Below are 23,724 nucleotides of genomic sequence, written 5' to 3' on the forward strand. Positions count from 1 at the left end.
GATTTTAAGCTATGTGTTTGAAACCAAAGAGTAGCTGTCTGCCCATTTTTTTGCATTCATATCACATAAGAGTCAAACGGACTTAGCAGTCACAATAAAATTATTCAGTGCTCAGTGTAGGAGGAGAAAGAATGGACTAACATGTCACACTAACACAATATCTGTTAGCAAGACTGTATCATAGTATGAGAATAATGTAGGCTGTTTTACCTAGAGAGAAAACTGGTACTCAGGATAGCAAGATACTGTCACATAGGAGGCATGCTGAGGCACTAACACTGCATCTTCCCACTGTGAGAGCTCAGAGCAACTGCCTCACATTTATGGAAGATGCTCTGAATTGCTGTCACTGAGTAAGCAGCTCTCAATGAACTCCCAAAAATGTCTTCTCAGTGCTTGTACATAAGCAAAATAATGTCTGGTCCACAAGGCAGCATTAAGAGTAAGACCCTCAATTCAATTCAAGAAGTATATATTGAAAATGTTATTCAGGATGAAAAAAAAAAAAAAAAAAAAAAAAAAAAAAAAAAAAAGGGCTACAAATAATTGACTAAAAAAATGATGATGTACTGCTTCTGAAAATATGAGTGGCTAGAAGGTTTGTTGCTGCATCTGCTCCCCTTGAGCTGTGCCCTCCAGAACAGAGCCAGGCCTCATGACAGCATTTAGTAAAGTTGGATGGGAACACATGAAAGTGTGAAAGAAGTTGACTGCAAAAACTGCAAAGATCTGTTCTACATTATTCTGCATTCTACATATTTATTCACTTAATCTGGAAATTGCTAGAAGTTCATAGCCATAGTGAAGACTATAGAAAACAATGACCTAACTCACATCTATGAAAATCCAGCTGAAATGAAGAGCTGAATAAATTGAATAGCACTGGTTTAAAACAGTGGCTCTCTAATTATGGTCTTGCAAGTTTGTAATCTTCAGAGTTGTTTAAAGTGTACAGTATGTTCAACTACCATTTTGAATGTAAAGGTGAAGCCAGAAACACTTTGGATATTTGACAGTGATCCAACAAGTTCTTTTCATTCTGGCTTAAAATGCAACTTTGTCTGAATATCCCACAGCATAATTAGAAAATTGAGAAATTGGGAGATCTTTGTGTTGATAAGGTCAAGAAGTTGTCTAGAGGTGGAGTTGGTCATTTCTGTAGAGGCAGAGTTAAATACCAAGTGATTACACATATATGTTTTGAGTTGAACATAGGTTAACACTAGCTTATATCACTCTACAGAGCTTTAATATTGCTTTTGAGTGTAAAAAGGCAATGTAACACAAAGATGGCCATGGTTGTTAATGGCTTGTATTAGCTGGAAGCTATAAAATCATCCTAGTACTCTGTTAGTGCTGGAATAATAATTTACCAAGACAATTACCACATGGTGGAATTTTTTGCTGCTCTAATTCAGCGTTATTAATAATGAATAAAATTGCAATTTTCTCAGGTTGCTAGGGGCAGTGGGGAATTATTTCAATGAATATTTCAGCACATTAGTTTAATCATAGTTCCACAAAATTCAAGTGGGCAATATTTTATACTTCTAAGTTCAGTCTGCTAAGGGACCATAGTCATTAAATTGCAAACTATTTGCGCTAAAGTCCATTCTATGATTTACAAGCCTTGTTAAAAACACTGTAAAAGAAAGCAAGCTGTGCCATTAATACTTGTAATTTGATGCTGCATTTGTTAATGGGCTCAGTGTGATTAATGTTTTTAGCAGCAGGCAGAACATTCTGAGACAGGCAGTGCTGAGGTTTATAATACGTAAATGCATGTAAAGAAATGTTAGAATATTGTAAGTTTTAGTACTATATGTTTTTACAAGATTATATTCCTGAAACAGAAAAGCAGCAGTGAAATTATAGTATGTAAATACAGTTCAAGCTGTGGTAGGTGCTGATGTGTGTGTTCTTTATTTCATAGCCAACTGCACGACTTCTGGCGCTTGGATTACTGGGAAGACGATCTGCGCCGGCGGAGGCGATTTGTTCGCAATGCTTTTGGATCTACTCATTCTGATGCTCTTCTGAAAGCTGCTGTGGAATATGGTCAGTACTAAGTCCTGCTTAAAAATACATCTTAACGATGTTTTCTTCATGTCCATGAATCCCTGAGAATTATGTCCCTTCTTTTATAAGGATCGCGCTAATTCCTAGAGCAACATTTTCTTAGACAAGGAATTCTTTCAATTCTCATACTTCAGTGAACCAGAAGATGTGAGCTTGGGAGCTGTTAAATTTTCTAATCCTCAAGGGGTTCACATGGCATTCCCAGACACTAATTTTGAGACACTGGTAAAAGTAACCAAACTTGTCTCTCCCAAGTGACAGAATGAAACTGTTAGGCCATCAAACTAATGTGTCATAACAGTTCTGTTGGAGACCTCTCATGAATAAGGAATTAACTGCTTTTAAAATGTATCAGATGTTTTTATCTTGGCATGAATAGTCTCAGTCAAAAATATATTATTTCTGCAGGTCATGAAATGCGCAACAACTTGTTTAAAAATATGTATTTTGAGGATGCTTGTGATGGAATAGATTAGTGGCCTCATAGGAGATAGTCTTAGAATTTAAGAATTAGATGATGATAGATTATTGTGGAGAGATAACTGTAGTATGAAAGAGGAATGAGAAACACTCTTAGAAATTGCCTTATAACATCCAAAAGTTTCATGTAATTTACTGTCTTCTGTTCAACAGACTGAACCTGTGTACTCCAAAGAACTAAAGTACATTTACTTCTCAGCCTTAATCTCTGCAGCCCTCTAATCTATCAAAGATGGGGGATATTTTGAAGAATACTAAGATGCTTTTCTGTTATTTTTCTTTAATTGTAGCAGTGGGGAAAAAAACAAAACAAAACAAAAAAAAACAAAACACACTAGGATTCTTTAGCATTTTGCAGTAAAATTTTACGTCATATATGAAAAACTGAGAAAAGGGGAGTAATTTGCCCAAAGCAAGTTAAATCTTTCAGTTGACGTGCAGCCAAGGGCTAATGGTGCCAGAGGTTCTGAATATGATAGATATAAAGCTAACCCTAAATATTTCACCAGCTTTGCAGGTTGCTGAAACAAATACCGGCGATTCAAAGAAAGTTAAACATATGAATATCTGCATGTGCAGTTTTACTAGCTAATGTAATTTAATACTTATTTTAATGTAAAATAAGGTTGTCATGTGCAGAACTTCAACTGTTCACCAGTTGGGTTAAGGAAGTCATTTCCCCTAGGAGTACACTTGCCTCATACACATTTGACAAAAGGTTATTTTATCCACAGCCTTCCAAAATGTCAAAATAGAGATCTTATCAGAAGCAGATGCAGAAGTGTGCTAATTTCTGTGTTGCTTTTGGAAGAAAAATAATCATCAAAACTATGTATGAGCTTTCTGCACTATTCAGGCATTAAAACTCTTTAAAAATACTGTAATTTTAGTAATTTTAATTTTAGATATCAGACTAGCATAAAAACAGGAAGAAATCTGACTCAGAAGCTATCATGAAGTTTTAAGTCTTCATACTGTCCACCTTCCATTTACATAAGCAGCCTTTTTTCTTGCCTTTATATTAGGAATATTTTATCATGGGGATCAGATTGCACTCAGAAGATGCTGGAAGTGTTAGGGCTTTTTTTTTGCTTTGTTTTGTTTTATGAAAGCTATAATACAAGTTGCACTTTAATTGCTTCCACATACTGCAAAGATTGAGTCTGTTAAAGTAGTTTTTGAGTTATAGTATTTCAGTGGAGTTGACAGATGCCCAGCATAGTAGAGCCAGCCTGCGAGATAAACCTGTAACCAAAAGAAGCAGACAAGCTGAAGGAGTTATTGTTTCTTACCATATTATTTCTATGTAGTTTCTCACTACTTACCTGTAAATGCATTCAAAATACAGGAAAATTAAAAGCTCAGGTATTTTTGAAGGTAGTATGCATCAAATGTACTGATTGCGTAGAAGTTTCAAGAGACAAAAGTTTCAGGAAGATTAAAATAAAAAATTCCAAGCTTAAATTTTTCATGTATTTATCAAAATTAACTTGGAATTTTAAAGCAGCAGCAGGCTTTGAAGTTGTAATTCATGGATTCTATCTACATGTACTTACTTTTCAGAGGCTAAGCCTTTGGATTTTAACACTGAAACTTTCAGCTGACCTTTCGCTGTAAGAAAACATCCTTAACACTGATGTTATTTTTATGCCTCTTGGTGTTACTAATGAGTTGAATAATTTATGAGGTTGTCATGTGAAAAGGATTTGGTGCAGTTTGATGTACTTTTAGCCTCTGGTGTTGGAATGTGATTAATAAAGAGCTGGAGGCAGATTTTTTTATTTTTTTATTTTTTTTTCTGCAGGGTTTAACCTTCATTGTAATTTTTTATTAGCTTTGTTTTGATAATTCTGTTTGGAACAATTTGATAGTGAAGTGCCCCCAGCTTCCACAGCTAAGCTTGATATCAGAACATAGAAAGAATTTAAGGCATTTTTATAAATTGTTCTGCATCCTTTTCCAGCAATCGATTTTTTTTTTTTTCCTGACCTCAAATGCTTTGTTTGTGAGAAATAAACTGTTAATCAAAGCAACATTTGCTAGGCTTTTGTTATATTAATAGCAGTTTTTCGTCTTGACTGATACCCCTAGCACAAGAAAATCTATTTTGAGCATCAGTAAAATGGTGGAAACATCTTACAAGTTTTTGTTATCTACATTGACTGTCAGTTATCATTTAGGAATTTGTGCATTAATATTGCAGTAGAGGAATGTATAGTCAAAGCTAAGTAAGCAAGCTCCTCCATATCTACGATCAAAGGCATCAGCTTAAATAGGTCTGATCAGGCATTGCAGAAGAGGGCAGGCAGTTTCAGCTGAGCAAAAATCACAGAGCAAAGATGACAAAATTAATCAATCATTTCTTTGGCAGTAAATAATAAGATATGCTGAGGATTGCAGATGAGAGAATTTCCAGATTGCTTGGAGACGTGCCTGCTTAACACCTGATATATCTAAGTTTGTACAGCCATCAAGATGACCTTGATAAACAAAAAAAGTGCTCTACAGCTACTCTAGTACTAAATCAGTGTTGATGCTGGATTTATGGATAATGTGATTATATAACACTCACAGTCATCAAGGAATAGAAAATTCTTGGAAATGAAAACCATGTCTGTGATTTATATGTTTGTTTTAGAAAAGAAACAACAAATGCTAAATTATGTCTTGAAGGGCTTTAAAATGAAGTGTTAAATTTAGCTTCTTACTGTAGGAAGCATTATTTGTTATCTGCTGCATGGCAGTAATATTTTCAAAAAAATTCTGCTACAAGGCATATGGTAAGGCTTCTATACATTTAACTGCAGGATGTTTCTTAGCAATTGTATGCATGTTCAGATGTCTGTTTTTCAAGAAATATACTCGTGGGTATGTGTATGTATGTTCATAGGAGTATATAGGTGTGTGTGTGTGTATGTGTTCAAAGTACTTGGCAAGTAAAAGCATTTCAAAACTGAAGATTTTTTAACACATTCCTGTGGCTATATACTTAGCTATCCTATGAGACTGTGGGTTTATCAGAGTCATAGCAACATTTCCAGGAGATTAACTGGATAATTTTTTTCCGTTAGGATTAGTCTCTTCCATTTCTAGCTATTATTTGATTTTAGCACTGGATTTTACGTCTATTTCATATCTAGTTGTAAAACTCAAGCACAATTATTTCAGCACTGTATCTGCTGTTCTCTTTTGTTTTAGTTAAATTCTTACTTGAGTAGATCCAAAGATTCATTTCTACCTCTTGTGAAGCTGAAGAGGTATTACTTCCTGTATTATCAAAGTGCAAGGTATAAACTGAGCTTTGGAACTACTGAAAGATTTTTAGAGTTATAATTTTATAGTATCAGTGGATTTTAAACAGTTCTTATTTCAAGTTTACTTGGAGTTTCAATGTAATTTAACAAAAAATTAATTGAAATTGGGAATTGAAAAGAGGGGAGAAGAAAAGTTTGTGCAAGAGATTATAGATTCTATTTCTCTTCCCCAAATTTTGCTACCAGTAAATGCATAAAATATACAGACATGACCCAATTCACAGTGATTCTGTACATGTGGTGAAAGAACTGTCTCTTCCAGTTAATCACCTTAACAGTTTACAGTCACTGGATGTTAGTATAGATGAGACACTGCTGTACAGCTGTGGACAGTGAAATAGAGTAATATTCTACAGAGGTCAATTTAAGAGCAAAGTAGTGTATTTATTATCTTTAGTCCTTCAGCCTTTGGAGACTATGTTCCATAGACCATTTGTGTTAGAAGGGATCCAAGAAAAGCCACATTTTCTTGTTTGCAATGGATGCATGAACATGAGGAACTGTGTGTCCATGCTCTAAACATAGATATGTAAGCCGGTCAGACTGGTCAACTATTTCTAGCCTCAGGAATATTTGGCCTGTTGAGCTGATTATCATGACAGATAAAAAAACACATTTGTAATGTAGTATGTGATATGTGCAGGTTTTGAAACAAGGCTACAGATACAGGTTGTATATGCATTACAGTGATTGATTTTGAATTTGCATATTTTAAGTTACTCATTCCATAATATAATAGGACATTTAATTAGCAACCTTATTTCAAGAGCAGTTCTAACTGCTGTATCTTACTCCTTCTGGCAGTTGTTATCACTGCTCTATGTTTCAATATATGCTATGTATGCTTATCATCAGAAATATGGTTTGATTATACAGAGTTAAAAAGCATCAACTTATGAAATCTGAGATGTTCAAATCTAAAGTCTACATTCATGAAATCAGCTGGAGTTCAACAGATTTTCAAAGAATTGCAGTCAGGATTCCTTCAGGCTGCTCAAGGACTTATATTTCTAGAGCAGTTAGCTTCAAGCAGGTGCTAACTTAAAGAATGTTTGGATTCCCTGCTGTGGAACTGGAAGCCTGAAATCCATTGGAACTTCTAAACAGACCAGGGCTGTCTTCAGAACAGGGAATCTGGCTGCCCCTTGGGCCCTAAATCAATATTAAATTTGGGAGGATCCTCAATATCAAAGAAAAATGTATTAAGGTGTTACGAGAGCTGTAACTCTGAAGTGAACTCTCAGTGCTGAGAAGTCCAGAACAGCTGATTTCCACAGCTCCTGATGCCTATCTCATCAACTGCTGAGCTCCCCATGTTCTGTGATTAGTGGTAGGACAAGGTAGAGGGAAAACACTACACAGAAACCGTTGAGAAGTTGGTTTCATTTAGCATATACCAGATGTTGTCCCAGAAAACTAAGTCCATTTATAAACAAACTTGTTATGATGTTTTCTGGTGATTAGACTATTTAAGAAATCAGAATGTTCTGTGAACTGAATGTGTTTAATTTCTTCATCTCTGTTCAGAAGCTTTATTGTGGAATCAAATGCCTAACCCCAGGAAGACTGAAAGCCCACCTAAAAGCTAATCTTCCCTCATTCCTGGAACTTCTATGTCTTGGGTTCTGCACATTGCCATATCAGTTTGATGACAGTAATGACATTTCTAACAACCTAGAGGTTCCAGTCCCTTCAGTGTATTTATGACATATCTGTTGAACTCTCTCCAGTAAGTCCATGTCTCTCTTGCACTATGGGCCCCAGAACTGAACACAGCATTCCATATTTGACCATATGCCTTCCTAGCAGCATGAACGCATTGCTGACTCATGTTCAGCTTGGTGTCTACCAGGACAACCAGGTCCTTTTCTGCAGGGCTACATTCTATCTGGGTGCCCCCAGCATGTCCTGATGCCTGGGATTGTTCCTCATCTGGTGCACTTTTTCTTGCTGAACTGCATGAGGCTCCTGTCATCCCATTTCTCAAGCCTGTTGAGGTTCCTATGGACGGATGGCAGCATAACCTTCTGGTGTATTGTATTCAGATTGAGTTTGTTGTGAATACTTGAGTTGCTAAAATGTTTCTGGTAAGTTTTGGTTTTGTTTTGTTTTGCTTTGTTTTTATTTATTTAGTGCAGTATCCCACGCTGCCCAGAAAATTAGTCACACACAAAGCATTATAAAATACTTTGCTCTTGAGAAATGCAGGTGATGACCCTTATCTCAGATAACTTCAGAACTAATATTGAGTAATGTCATATGTATGAGTGTAAAAGAGAAACTAAAGAAAACAGAAGCCCCTAACTAAAAGTAAACTGCCTTCGTTCACTCCATACATACCCACTTTATTTTAGCCTGTAAGTGAACACAGGTTGACAGGCAGTTTTGTGTAGTCTTAAGAAATACCGTTTATTTTGTAGGCAGAAATCACGTGTTACTTGATGTAACATGGTAAGCATTTTAAGAATATTTATGCAGTCATTAAATTAATCCATAACGATGCTCCCATGTGTCATCAAGTAAGCCTCCTTTGTTCTTTACTCTAAATGTGGTCACGCTGCCACATGACACAATGTGTAAGCCATTCTGCTTCACATGGAGCACCATTTTCTTTCTGTTTTCTCTGTTCAGCTCTCTTTGTCTCCATTAGTTTCATTACCAGCCAAGCACTACTTGTTAGACAAGATGCCCAGGGTTAGATGTATGATTTAATATTAAGAAAATTATGTTGAATGTTGAAATCAGTAATGTTCTTGGTTATCTCTTTCACCTAAGGTAATATTCTGATTGCACAACTTTATTTCAGTACACGAACTAAATTCCACATCTGATTGTGAAATCTCCAATGCACTCTGAATGAGTTTATGTCCTAAATGTGTAGCTGAAGGAATGACAAAAATATCTGTGGGTTTTTTTTTTTTTAGGTATAGCATTTTAAGATTTGCTTCTACAGCCTTGTAATTGTAGCCCAACAGTGCCATCCACTGCTTCACCAAATAAACTTCCAAATATTTTATCCTCAGAGAGTTTTAGGGAAAATATGACCCAGAAATTGTGTTTTGCTAAAATTTTACATGGTAATTGTCAGATATGAATAAAAATAAAATATTATTTAGAAGACTCTGTCCAAGAGTAAGAGCTTTCATTAGAGATTACTATAAGAAGTTATTACAATTAGATTACTAATTGTGATAATAACTAAATCTAGAATACTGGGTTTAACTTGCTCTTTCTAGTACTTTGTAGTACCCTCAAAAGACATAAGTTTATTCTCATTAAATATGTATAATATTATGACGATTTTCACTTCAAGGTGAATTGGTGAATTGGTAGTGGAATTTGCTTAGGTAGAGTACTGGACACTGCTGTTTTTGTCAGTAGCTGACTATTGTCTGAGGAGGTAATAGGAAATGAGTTTCAACTGCATCCTAACAACCTCACAATGATATTTATCTGGTTTCTGTTATCTGCCATATCTAGCACAGGAATTTTCATAACAGCTCCATATCCATACATGAACAGTGAGTTCTTCAATAGACCTTATTTCATGTGTCCTCATTTTATAGAGTCACCTTTGAAATACACTCAAAAAGTACCAGTGCAAACTGGAAGATTTTGAGAGTTTCAGCATAGTGCAAGGTGCAGACATGAATGCAGAAGCACCAGAAAGCACTGTATTAAAAGCCAAATAGATTGTGATTTAAGTTCTCAAATATAGCACTAAGTAGCATGTCAAGGAAGACACCATGTTAAGAATTCTATCAGCTAGTGTATTATGTTTCCAGTTATGTATTTGGTTTTGTTTTTCGTATCATATATGCAACATCGTGACGTAATTTTTTCTTCTCCTTGTATGCTTAAAGAGTATACCTCCCTGTGCATTTGTTATACACCTGAACGTCATCTACAATACACAAACACTCTGAGCTGAGGAGACTATGCATAACACTCCACGCATGCTTCCCTGGTGTCTCTTTTAATTCAAATCACTCAATCTTATGTCTTCAAAAAAAGCTGATAGTGCTGTCAAATAGCATCTCATTTCCACATTGAATTGAGAAGAGTTATTGAAAATTTGACATAACAACAGCAGTTTTGCAAATATCCCCACAGTTGCATGGAAGGTCTGCACTTTTTGTCAGTGTTTGCAAAGCAGAATGGAAGATGTCACAAACGCCACACTGCAGGTTAAGAGAAAATGAAATAAAACACCTACTTCCTTTTTCCTTTACTACTGGTTGCTGCTAAGTTTTCTGCAAGTTAGCTTTCCTTGGTATACACCCAGGACAGCAATTGCCATTCCCCTATTTCAGAGACAAAACAATGAAAATCTGGCAGATGATCTCCATGAGCTGTTTTGGTAACACATCTTCAGATTCTGCTTTATCTCAGTGATATCTTATGTACTGTTACTGTGTAGCTTTTATCTGTTAAAGTGTACCCCCAAGAGCTTTTCTAGCTGCAGCTATTTTTGTTTTGAAAAAATAGATAAATCCTGTGTAAAATTCTGACGTTGATCAAGCAAATAGAAAAGTTTTGATTTTAATTTTGCATTTTAGGTTCAGGAACTAGGAGCTCATGTTGTTACAACAGCCTGGCCTAAATGGTTTGCTGTTTGTTTTTTGTTTTTTCTTTTTGTTTTTTTCTTTTAGGATATAGTCCCTTAGCAGAGCTAAGAGTTAAACACAAGTATTCCAATGTTAGGGCCACGCTGCTGTCTCACAAATGTGAATATCCTGTGGGTGCTGCCCTTTGTCTGATGTTGCTATAGGCATTGATCTACACAGAAATAGAAACATTTCCTCCCACCAGTTACTGTTGTTGCTGAAGTGAAAATGATGTATCCCAGTTCTAAAGATGTGGGAATCCATGTGAGGACGATATGAAATTTGCACAGAAAAAAAAAAACAAAACCAGATATCAGTGCAGCATATTCAACCTATTGGGACTGCACAGTAAAGGAGAGAGTAATGAAGAATGAATCTACATATTGTAATAAGATTACTCTGTGGACAAATTTATCGCAAATATAAAATGGGGACTGTCCTTTTAAGAAGGAATTCAAGAAGACACTATGCATGAATTGGAAATTTTTCATATGTAAAGACTGCATAAGATCTTTTTCTGTATGTCTCAAAAGAGCAGGATTTCATTTGAAATTATTACCATTCTAGAGAGCAAAGATCATTTTAGACATTTTGGCAAATGGTTATCTCGAAGCTTTTGAGTCTTCCTTCTGTGCATAAGTAGTCTTAATAGAATTTAAATAACCGCTTTACTGTGGGAATTCGGATACTTACTATAAAACCATTCTAAACTTACTTGCTACTTCTTTCTTTCTTAGCTGTCTTATTATGTCTCTGTTCTGTTATGCCTGTTATTATGCCTGTTTCAAAAGAGCTGATCTTGTCTGAATCTGATAGCAAAACCATAGACAGTGAGGGACAAAAATGCCTTCTAGAAAAGACAAAGTTGACCGTGCTTTGGCCGCAGAGAGGAATAATTAAGAAATTAGAAGGCAGAGCATAAATCTACAGATAAATCTTTTATATGAAATATCCTTGGGATTGGACCAGACTCAGTGGTTTGGATGCTCTAATTTTTAAATATTAGATGAGGTTTAGAAATGTTGGTGTAGAATGCCCTGGTATAGGAGCTAAGATCAGGTTTCTTATATGCCAGTGCATTGCCATCGAGCTGCCAGTGTGTACCAAGCATCTGTGTTTCTAAAAGGCACTAAAAGGTTAGCTTTCTCTATTAGAATTTTGTTGAGCAGGGAGTGAAATTAAGGCTAGCGTATGTGGGCACAATCCCACAGCAAACTTTGATTGTGTCTTTGGGTAGAACATGGTTTTTCCTGTAGGATGTGTGCATGTTTTAAGTATTTCAAACTTAAAACTAATGTAACACTTTCAAGACAAAATACAGGCCTGAATGTTAAGAGATTACTTACTTTTCATTTGTAAATTCTCTTTAGGAAAAAAGAAAAAAAAAAAGTTTTTAACAGATTCTATTTCGAAAGAATGGAATGAATCATTTAACAGAATTATTTCATTGTTTCATTATCATGTCATACATATTTAAATTCAATCCTCTTTCCTTCTTACCTTATTAATTGTATTTTTCTATTGAAACAGTTTGATTACCCTCTTCAGTGCCCTGTTTTAAGAAACCTTTGCTTACATGTGAATATTTTGAATTAATGATAAATGAAATTCCTTTTTGCTGTCAAAACCAAATTGTGAAAAAGCATTGCACGGCTTTGAAAATCAGTACACTCTATTAGCAGACCTGTCAATATAAAAAGTGCATTCCATTTCCACCTCTTGCTCTAATAACCTTTTCTGTGTTACTCAGAGGCAGTTCACATAATCAGAGTATATTGTCAGCTTACTGGAGTTGGGGAAGCATGAAATGAAAATCGCGTTAATATTGATCCAATTCTCTTACTTGCAAGTGTCCTTGATGTCCTTTCCACTGAGCAATAACTGTTGGTGTGATGTAGTTATTTTCCTGTCGGCTCACACTGTACTTTTGAAAAATGGTTGGAAATAGGAATATTTTATTGCTCTTAATTATTTTTCTTGTTTATCATTTGTGCCTGTTTAAGTGATCCACTGCACATCAGGAAATTTGGATTCTTTCTACAGTTTATCAAACTACACTATCCACCAAGAGGCTACATTTCAAACTGACAGGGATTTGTAAAGGTCATCAGTCATGAAATATGAATCCATTCTTGTGTGTACGAGTTACAGTGGCAAACTACATCTTAATCCAAATATAAACACCTGACTAGTTTAAGTTCCAGTGAGAAGCACTTCTAGCTGCAGTGAGACTGAGGACTGCCCTTCAGGAGTGTGAAAATGCCTTGTAACATCCGCTCTGTCCCCCGCTGGCTCCCTGTGGTCAGTGACAAACCAGTGCAGGTTCTTTCTCACATGCTCAGAACGCCTGAAATCTCAAATAATTATAATATTAACAGCTTCTAAAAATTAATTTCATAGCCCCTTCTGTCTGTAAAATAAAAAAAAATAGTGACTGCCAAGCATGAGAGCTTCATCTTTATTTTTATATGGGACCTTTTATATTGGTACGTAGCACTTTGACTTGAACCACAACTATTTATTGTTAAAAAAGCCCTCAACCTCTTTTGAGAAGCACATTGACTTTCGCTTTGCCCTTATTCTCAGTTGGTGCCAGTCTCACTTTTATGATGCAAACGTTTGAGAATTTTTAAGAGGGAAAAGTATACAACAATATTTATTTACAAATGACTCACCAAAAGAAGTTTGTGTGACCTGATGTTAGGTATAAAAATTAAATAAGAGGGAAAAATGTTTGGAATGTCTCTGACTAATTTTTCTGATGTTCATCTATTAGGGAATATGAAAACGTGGTTTGCTTTTACTTTCAGTAGGAAGCAATTTCCAAAGTAAATACATGCAATTTTTAATTTCCACACAATTTTCATAGTTTTTCTCCCTCATTTCTTCAAAGATCTTTGATAATGAAAATATGATTTAAGATTCCTCTGGCTTTTATTAAATCTATTAAAACCAGCCCTCCTTTAATGAGAGTCACTTCTCTGATTCTCCAGGGAAACTAAATTATACGCCAGTCAAAGGCACCAGTTTGGGGAACACATTGCAATTTAAATCACAGCCCCAGAAGACACAGGTGGGGACAGTTTGTCACGATGGTTGCGGTGCTTTGCTCCTACAGGGCTCCTGAGCAGGCGCAGCTACCTGCCCCACTCTTCTCACCAAGTGAACCAGCCCCGTGAGGACTGGCTCTGAAGCCAGTAGAAAAGCATTGGGCCACTGGGGGGGGGGGGGGGGAGGGGTGGTTACTGTGTCGTTATTTAATCTTGCTAGGTACTGCAGACTGACAAGCAGCCGCTCTCCATAACTGCAACTGCTCTGGGGGTCCCGCTGCCTAATCGAGTTTGTAAAGATTAGCAATGAAAACAGGATTTTAAACTGTTGTGATATATAAACAGGAAGATGATCTCCTGAAATGTTATTTATATGTTATAAATGGTATTTCCAAGCAATAATCTTATTGGATGAATTAAAAAAAAAAAAAGAGGTGCTTTAATTCTGTATGCACATCAGCTTACTGTTCCTGTAAAAGTTACCATTTGTACAACAAGCAACAACAAAAAAAATTGTCTTCCAAGAAAAACACTGTTGGTAAATTACATTTTACCTATGATACAGTTTCATGGTTCACATGCTCACCTATGAGGCAGTCTGCTGTGAGGAACTAGATCTGTATTCCTTTACTTAATAACATACTAAAAACTACCTTAGATTATAATTCAGCCACAAAAGCAGCATTCCACAGAGCAGAGTGTATCAGTGATCTGTAATGAAGAAAAGCAGTTTTACCCATAAAAATTTCTGAGCAGAGCTAAGCTTCACAAAAACTGTACTTTAGATTCTATAAAAGAGAGTTTTTAATTAAATGCAGCATTTTACCATAAAGGGAACAGACTATACTTATGTCAAAACTCCCCTTTAGAAGCCACATAAAACTGTAAAAGACAATATATGAAAAAGCTTTCTTATAGAAAAGAACACCATCCCATGAAGCAGATTTCCAGATGTTTGGGAACATTAGAATTTCCTGTCAGTATATTTAGGTAACATTAAAATGAGGTTAACTTTCCATTCTGCCATCTCTCTTCAAAGATCAAAGAGCGCTCACTGCATAAATTGCCTTATCGGTAATTCGTTGAAGTAAACTATGGAAATAACTTTATAAGAAGCAGTAGTCTCCTTTTGGTGGTTCCACTATTACCAAGCAAACTTTTCTTAAAATTAACCATGCTATTACCTCACTCTGTACTATGTGCAGGAAAGAAAGATCTATTAAAATGTTCTATTTGAATATATTGAATATATTTAATATAATTAAATTCGCAGCACTGAAGGGAGAACCAGAGAGTCCCTTCCTGTGCTCAACTAAATCATAGTAATTACGGTAAAGTCTAATGAAGTAAACTTACATGAACAGAAATGTAATCAACAGTATCTTTGTATTGCTTATTTTAAAATTTAATTTAGGAACACTGTTTATAGGGTTGGACACTTCCACTGCCTTTGAAGTTCAAATTTTTAGAACCTGTTGTGACCTACAGAATGTATTGATTTAACTGAGAGGCAAAAAGTCAGATATTATTATTTATTTATTTATTTATTGCGTACTTAGGTGTTTCTAGGAGTGTTGCAATATAACTTCAGGTCTTCATGTTCTGGGGAAACAATTAGATTTCTGTTCTGTTTTGGTTTTTGGTCAGCTTGCTAATTTCTTTCACTTTTTAAGGAATATTAATGGCATGTGAAGAGAGATTAGTAAATCTGTGGCAATGCTGTGCAAGTTTACTGTGCAGCTCATAAAACCTTTTAAGAATATGGAAGTTGGGCTTTTGTAGATCAACGATAGTTGGTTTCTTTATGTTAAAGATGATCTTTAGTTATTGTGAAGCTACTGTAGGTAGCCATTTTTAGCAGCAATCAAGAAGATAACAAGTGTTGTAAAAGTTGTTTCTTTTTTAAAACCATCGTATTTGTCTTTACATTCTCACAAGTACTTTTCAGGCAGGACCTTCAAGTTGCAAGAAATTAGAGCACTAACTTCAGCTGTGCTTCCGTGACTGCCAAGTGACATATTTCCACTAAGTTCTTTGCAAATTGCTATTTTAAGAAATACTTTGCTGCTTATTTCAAGGTTTCTTTCTAAGCCCTAGTCTAGAAAAACATATTTTAATAAGGAGCTTGATTCAACTGATAACATCTGTCTGTTCCAGTTCTGTATGGCCCATTGTTTGCCCAGATTGCTGGTGGATGCCCCATCCCTGGAGGCATTCAAGGCCAGGCTGGATGTGGCTCTGGACAGCCTGGTCTAGTCATTGGCAACCCTGCACATAGCAGGGGGTTGAAACTAGATGATCTTGGTCATCCTTTTCAAACCAGACCATTTTATGATTTTGTGAATGGTGATTTCTTCAAATTATACCTAGTTCCTTTTTGTTCTATTTTAATATGTCTTTGAATCATTTTATAGTTAGACTTAGGAACTAACAGTGAGATAGAATTTCATATTTTGTCTTTAAATTAGAAGTTCCTTGTGTCTGAGGAGCAATTTTAAATGAAGTATCTGGAAATGAATTTCACCTAATAGTAACTTTGCTGTGGCTTTAAAAAAATCATTTGAGTTTTAAATTTTACAAACATGTAGAAATATCAAATATTCATTTATTCATCACTCCTTTTTATATCATTGTTAACAATACTAGACATAGTTTTATGTCATATAATATTTTATTCGGTTTGTTGTCTGGTTTAAAAGAGACAAGTTGTTTTTCTTCTTACTCTTATTTTGAGAGCTCTTCTTATTTTAAAGCCTTTTTGAAGTCATCTTGAAATATAAAAATAGAACATCTGTGACAGATCTGTTTTGAACATATTTCACGTTTCAGGATCCAAGGAGATCTGGTGGTCTGTGGTATTCGCTTGTTAATTTCTTGATGAATGGGTAGAAAGGCCAAGAAGTGCACTCAGTACAGCACGTCTTCTGAAGATAGATGATCTCAAATAAATTCTATTCCCAATCAGTTTTTGATTTGTTAGGTGTTAAACCATTTCTTTGTAAGGACAGTGTTTACAAGCCTTGTAATGAGACAGCCCTGTGAGACCCTACTCTTCTTGCTGTAATTTTGATAAATGGAACTCTAATTCATAAAGGATATAGTGATTGAAGGGCAACTCTGGGTCTTGTGCACTTTCATTTAGATAAATGTTTAGTACAGTACAGCAAAACTGAGGCACACTCAACAAAGTGATAAATTTAAACAACAGCCAAACCAGAGCCTTTTCCATCATGAGAAAGAAGCACCATTTACTATGTTTTTTTCAGATAAATGTATGTTTGGTATTATAAACCAGAATAGATCTTAGAAGCATTTGTCTTGTTGCTAAGCTCCAAATTTGCCAAACTAATATAATGCATCCTACTCCACCACATAGCATACATGACTGTATGGCAATATTTCTGTAATTTGGTTACTGGAACCCTCATCACAAGAGATTTAAAATGCACTAAATTTCAAGTGCTTCTGCCGATGCGTTGTAGTAATCATCTGGGACTTGGAACTTTTTTCCAGTAATTTTAAAAATATCTCTTTGTGCACAAATAATTTCAAGGATAGTCACTAATCTAATCATTTGCTACAGAAATTACTGATGCTATGATTATTCCGGATTAGAATTCTGTGAGCACTTCATTTGAAAATCACCACTTCTTAGAAATTACAGAAACTTTCATAGCACTCACTAGAAGGTCTGTTACAGCACATTACTCCTTTGTGTTTTCCAGAATTCCAATTCTTGCTCCTTTTTATAAATTAAGAAAAAAAAAAAAAAAAAGATTCATTTGTACATTGGGTGAATAATTACAGATTGTTACACTAAATAGAAATCCTTATAAATGAGGTAAAGATCACAGCCTATTTTGAACACAGCAAAAATATCAGTATACCAATATAGATACTGACATCAGTATTATCTATGTGAGTATCAGCACAGTGCTAATGGAGAGAGTGACAAGTAGGAAGACTAAAGACATTGACCTTAATTTGGGGCTTATAGAAAAAGTTGTTTTTCTTCCTTGTGTGTCTTAACCATGTTGTTTCAGGAATAGTAGTTTGAATTATAAAAATCAGGAAGCTAATATTAGACTATTTAAAATGGGAGACTATCTCAGCTTATGGTGGTGTTCAGTGTCAAGTGGCGTATTTACAATGATCTTCAGAGTAAAGATTCTAAAGGAGTAAAGACATTGTATTCCAGTATTTTTATTTGCTGCAACTCACCTGTGTATGAAATAATTAAAAGAATCATGTAAGAGTAGAGAGAAAATTATAACACCTTCCCCACTGTTTTTAATAACAAAACTGTCGGGCAAATCACTTCAAGTCCATGCATGTATCGTCACTAATCTACCTGCTTACTATGTTCCAGTTAGCTGTCCTGTTTGCATACGAGGGCATGAGGGCTTTACCTCATTGTTTTACATCTGCCGTAGTGATATTCTCTGTGCAAAGCTCAGGCATTGTGGAAGATTATCAAAATTCATGCTCATTCAGCTTTGCTCAGATTTCACCCCTATTTCTCTAGCTTTGTAGAAAGAAAATTTCCAAATTGTGATATAGACAAGAGACTAGATTTCTTTTGTTTATTTCTTACAGCATAACTGAAGATGCTCAGATTTTATACAGGTCAAGGTGAAGGTGCAGGTTTTTGCATTGTGGAAAAAGAGAAAGCTGTCTACCCTAAAGACTACTATGAGTGTGTAGAACTGAAAATAAAACTGATGACCTCTCCTTAGAAAAAAGAAATAAACACTGTGTAGATGTCACAACAGTACATGAAAGCTACTGGCCGTTCTAAAACAAAAACTATGATTCTATCATTGGCCACACTATGATTTATTTCCTAAATTATGTCAGTGAACTCTGAGGTGCACTGGTAGGACCTTCCCAAAACATATGATGATATATCATCCGCCCTAAGGAATGATCAGTCTAAACAAAAAAAAGTCAGTAGTAGGCAAGAGGAAAAGCTAAAACCTTCTTGTGAGGCAAGGGTGAGGGAGCTGATTGTCCCCTTCTACTCCGCCCTCATGAGGCCCCAACAGGAGCACCTGCATCAGCATAAGAAAAATGAAGATTTGTTGGAGTGGGTTCAGAGGAGGGCCACAAAGGCGATCAGAGGGCTGGATTATCTCTTCTGTGAAGAAAGACTGAGGGAGATGGGCTTGGAGAAGAGAAGGCTCCAGGGAGACCTCGTTGAGAACTTCCAGTACTTGAGGGGAGAGTATAAAAAGGAGGGAGACCAGCTTTTACACAGTCAGATAGTGATGGAACAAGGGAGAATGACTTTAAACAAAAAGAGGGGAAATTTAGGTTTGATGTTAGGAAAAAATTCTATACTCAGAGCATGATAAGACACTGCAAGACATTGCCCAGAGAAGCTAAGGGTGCCACACCCCTGGAGATACTCAAAGCCAAGTTGGATGGTGCCTTGGGCAGCCTAAGCTGGTGGGTGGCAGCCCTGTGCACAGCAGGGTATTGGTACTAAAAGGGGTCCATGATCCCTTCCAACCTGAGCCATTCTATGATTCTGTGATTCTATAAATTCACACATGGTTGGACTGGGTGATATTGGAGGTCTTTTTCAACCTTGGTGATTCTATGTACAAATCTTGGAATTCTATGTACAAACATTTGTCCATGTACAAATGTTTTATTGTCCTCCTTAAAACACACAAATACATATCAGACTTCCATCACCAGGCATGTGTGTTCTGAATCTTTATATAGCCTACCTTGTTAGTGTGAATTGAGATAACCAGTCTCCTACCCCACCTTCCTGTCATTCCTGTCTTCCAAGGCTGAAATTTTGAATTCTCAAAAGCATCTCCCTTACTAAGAGCAGGTGATTTGAGCTCTGAGATGTCAATCAGAGGACACCAGGAACTGAAGAGAAATTTCTGCTGAATTTCTTGCAGGTTGAAAGCCAAAACATAGAACAAAAAGCAGTAAAATAATTATTAGCAGCAGGAGAGTCTTTGTGAAACAGTTTCTGTTGTATTCAAAATATATTTTGGATCACAGACTAAGATTGCGTTGTTTTTATTAGACCTTGATGACGTCTTAGAAAATGTTCCTTCCCTTTTTTTTAATAAAGACAGTTTATGCTTTATTTTTTACCACTTGACTTAAATTGTTCTAAACATTATTCAGCTGTATCATAACATCTACAACTTTTCTTAGGCACTGAAGAAGATGTAGTAAAATCCAAGAAAACTTTCCGAAGTCAAGCTGTGGTAAATCAGAATGCAGAAACGGAGCTTATGCTGGAAGGAGATGACGATGCTGTTAGTCTACTCCAAGAGAAGGAAATTGACAACCTTGCAGGTAAATGTGATTTTTCATTACAATTGGGATAAATGTCAAAAGACTTTTTTAAACTTGTTAATTCTGAACCTTTGCAGTTAGTCTCTTAATATTGAGAGCTAAGTATACAGTTACACTGAGAAGAGGTTATTTATGTTCTAGATGTAATATGTCCTGCTTTTATGAACTGGGGGAACTGATTGCAAAACGTGCCTGTTGCTCAATCTTTCTGCAGAGATGTGAGAAATAACCAGTACTCTTATTACTGCCTATGACTTTTTGTTGAAGATTTTGTTGAAAACCACTATGGAATAGTTCTGGCTGAAATGGAAGTGGGAACTTAATTCCACAATTCAGTGTTCTGTGAGTCACTGTGGCTGTGCCCCTGCTGGCACCCACTGCTGTCACTGTGGTGTACTTCAGCCCAGTAGGGGAAGAAATAATGCCTGTTGTAAATAGGGACTAAAAAAGAATGTGGCTGTAACCAAGGTATGAGCTTCATCAGTTGAAATATGAATGGGGATTGAATCTTCTGTAGAAACATTCATGAAAGATTCTCTCTTGTCCTTTCTCCCCATGTGAAGGTCTGCAGTGAGGTCTCTGTTTTATCCAGGTTCCAGCATGTTCTGTTAAAGTTCTGTCTTGAAGAAATATTGTGTTTCCTGGGGAAGTAGTCTGGAAAGAAAGGCATGCTGGAAGTTGAAAATGCAATCTCCTCTCAGATGAGATAAAAATGTGAGAACTGTGAAATGCAGTATGGATCTTTTTTTAGGTTAATTTACTTAGGAATATCTTTATTAAGTTACTCGATTAAGGGGAAGCTTAGTGATGTCTGAGGATTTTTTTCAGTATAATTGAATTTCTAAAATAGCTATCTTTCTTTGCTCTTGCATTTTCTTCTGATGCCATAGTGGAAATTTGTAGCAGAGATTATAAACGGATGTTTAAAAAACAAACCCTAAGTGGAATTTAGTCTTATACTTTGAAACTAGAGCAGAGGGGAAGTAAATATTTTTACTTGAGAGCAACCTTCAGAATATGATTATCATAGATAATATGTCAATGTGCTTTCTCAATCTGCAGCTAACTATTGCTGAAACGCTGTTATTTTAAGTTAATAAAACAATAAAGCAAGTAGGGCTGTTATTGGGATAATTTGATCAATGTCCCTTTCTCCTTTAGGAGGGAAAACTCGGTATTGTTTTGGCTAAGTTCTCATGTCTAAGAGCACTGATTCCAGCTAAAAATGTGTACCATTTCTATAGCTTACGGGCTGCAACAAGCAATTATATTCAAGTATATATTAGTAGATCGAAGCGCTCACAAAAATTCTTGCCCAGTCTGGAAAATCTCACAGTCAGCTCTGAAGCTCCCAGATATGCCCCAAGACTGTTCAGTTAAATCAGCAATCCCTATACCTACATCCTTCTGAAACAATAATAATAATTACTTATTCTTATTTTTATTCTTATTATTAGAATTAGAATTAGAATTAATTAGAATTAGAATTAGAATTAGAATTAGAATTAGAATTAGAATTAGAATTAGAATTAGAATTAGAATTAGAATTAGAATTAGAATTAGAATTAGAATTCTATTGTAGTGATTCCATAACTATTTCTGTGAAGCATGTGCATCTTACTGCACAGATGACATTCCCTGCTCATTTAGGACATAGAACAGTAGTTCTAGTCCTTTGCTTTTACAGTTTGTATAAATTGGGAGACATCATAGGTATTAGCAGAAGACAAATGATAGAAATTGCAACAAATTAACTTTTCATGTATTGACAGTCCCACCAGTGTCAGCAATTACTCTTTTTTTTTCCCCATCAACAGTGAGAAGGGAAGTGAGGTGTTTCCAAGACAGGTGAGGTGGTATGAAGTTGGTGCTATAAATGTACCAAAAACCATGAATTTCCCAAAAAGAACCTACTTTCCACAGTCTTGCTTTTACATCAGATTAACTGCAACCTTACATCTTCAACTGTTGCTCATTTCTGAAGTGGAAATATTGCTGAGAGTTAATGGTCACACCTAGTATCATAAGTCTTGTGCAATTTTTGCCAGTCAATCAATAATTGATTTTGCCTATCAATCTCCATACCCTGTCTGTTTTCCTGTGTGGTTTTGCCTATAGAGAGCACTGCTTTCCTCAGTTTTCAGTATATACAGTGTGACTCCGAAACTTGAGATCAATAGTTGAAATCAAGGGAATCATTAGGCAAGGAAAGTGAGTTTTCTGTCTAAGAAGTTCAGAACAACCTCTGTCGGATCTGAAGAGCAAGTCCCAATAAAGCCTGCTCTTGCCTAATTCTGAGGAGTTAACGCTGATCTGGTGAACATGGTCTTGAATTTTTTTTAGGTATATGAAGTTATGGTACATCACAACATCATTTTTATCTAGTTAATGTACAAAGTGGAATGACACATAGGAATTTCTATATTCAGATATGCCCCCAATTTACCTTTAAAGTTAAAATCAATATAAATTTGGTTTATAATGATTTGGTTTGCCTCAATAAGAGATAGGAATTAAACAAAATCATTATAAACTAGATTTAAATTGATTTAAGATTGCCCACATTTAACTACAACAATTTAACATTGTTTATTCCAGGAAAGTAAGGTAGCTTTTAAAAAGCCATCTTCTAAGGTTTCAGAAAACTTTTAAGTAGAAGAATATAAATATTACAATATTTTGATATATGAAGTTAAAACTAAAAAAGGAAAGTCTGAAACAGATTGAGACTGTTCTTACAAAGTTATCTTTCTACATACCTTTTGTTCCAGAGACTCTTTATAGTTTTTCATCAACCATGTGGCACAAATCAATGTAAAGTTCACTTTGATAAATTACATATGGGATGGAGAATTTTTTAGATAATTATAGTCTGAATATTTTTATTATATAATCTTAGTATTCCATATGTTCTGATGGCAGTTAGTCAGATTTCATTATATTAAGTAGCATTTTAATAAAATATAAAAATCAGATTTCATATTATTATATTCTTAGCATTATGAATTCTAAGTTTGCATCAGGATTTTTAACTGAAGTAGTATTTTACCTGTCTTGCAGCGTAACAACTTTTTAAAAGATGTTTTTCTTGTTTTAGCATTTACGTATTAAAACATTTTACATTTTTCTGTTTCAGTTTTATCTCCTTTACTTCCCAGACTGTTCACTTCAAGAGGCAAGTCACTTCTCTGTTAGAACTAATGACTGAGATAGCCCAGTCTATTCTAACAGTTTTCTAATTTATTGTGAACCTGTGATTAATACAACCAAATCCAGTGTAGTGACTTGATATTACTAACTCTTCCTTCTTTTTCATTTTGATTTTCTAATGCTCCAGCAGAGCTCTCACATGCTTACCTTTTCTCTTCAGAGCCTGAAATTGCAAGTTTGCTAGCTAATAAGTTTGTCTTCTTACTATTGATGATTTTTTTTTGTCAAAATGAAAAATATACAGATGTATTCTAATATGAAAAGTCAGTATTCTCAAAGGGAAACGTGTTTTAATAGGTAATTAATATTTATTTAAAAGAACATCTGCACTAAAATAGATCACAGAAAGCAGATAAGCATTGAATCATTTATGTTTTATGTATTTTACTTTTAGAAATACATTCTCTTTGTCGTGGAGTTGCAGATGGTTTGCTGAGAGTTGTTTGTGCACATCTGAGAGCAGAATTTAGCCTGCATGTTCTGTACAAGTCATATGGCTGGTGGCACTAGCAAATAGACCCAGCCAAGCAAAAGAGCCCTGACAAAGTCTTTTGCTACACTCTAAAAAGAAGTTTCTAGTAAAGAAGAAAGGAAATAAAGATACAAAGATGTAAGGCTTTGGACTATTTTAGGAAGTCAGAAGGCTTTGGTGGGCAT

At 35.5% G+C, this 23,724-nt stretch overlaps 1 protein-coding gene across 11 annotated transcripts in view; it reads left to right on the top strand.

Annotated features, from left to right (window-relative positions):
• Positions 1-23,724, top strand: part of NBEA (neurobeachin) — a 457,907-nt gene that overhangs the window by 272,249 nt on the left and 161,934 nt on the right. For 10 of the 11 annotated variants that reach the window (XM_052670989.1, XM_052670990.1, XM_052670993.1 and 7 more), the window contains 2 exons: positions 1,934-2,058; positions 19,714-19,857. In XM_052670989.1, the coding sequence (XP_052526949.1) occupies positions 1,934-2,058; positions 19,714-19,857 (269 nt within the window). Of the gene's footprint in view, positions 1-1,933; positions 2,059-19,713; positions 19,858-22,993; positions 23,033-23,724 lie in introns of all 11 variants that reach the window. The other variant, XM_052670998.1, reaches the window with a different exon arrangement.

Source organism: Tympanuchus pallidicinctus, unplaced genomic scaffold (genome assembly GCF_026119805.1).
Source record: "Tympanuchus pallidicinctus isolate F22 unplaced genomic scaffold, pur_lepc_1.0 scaffold11, whole genome shotgun sequence".
In the NCBI taxonomy this organism is placed as follows: Eukaryota; Metazoa; Chordata; class Aves; order Galliformes; family Phasianidae; genus Tympanuchus; species Tympanuchus pallidicinctus.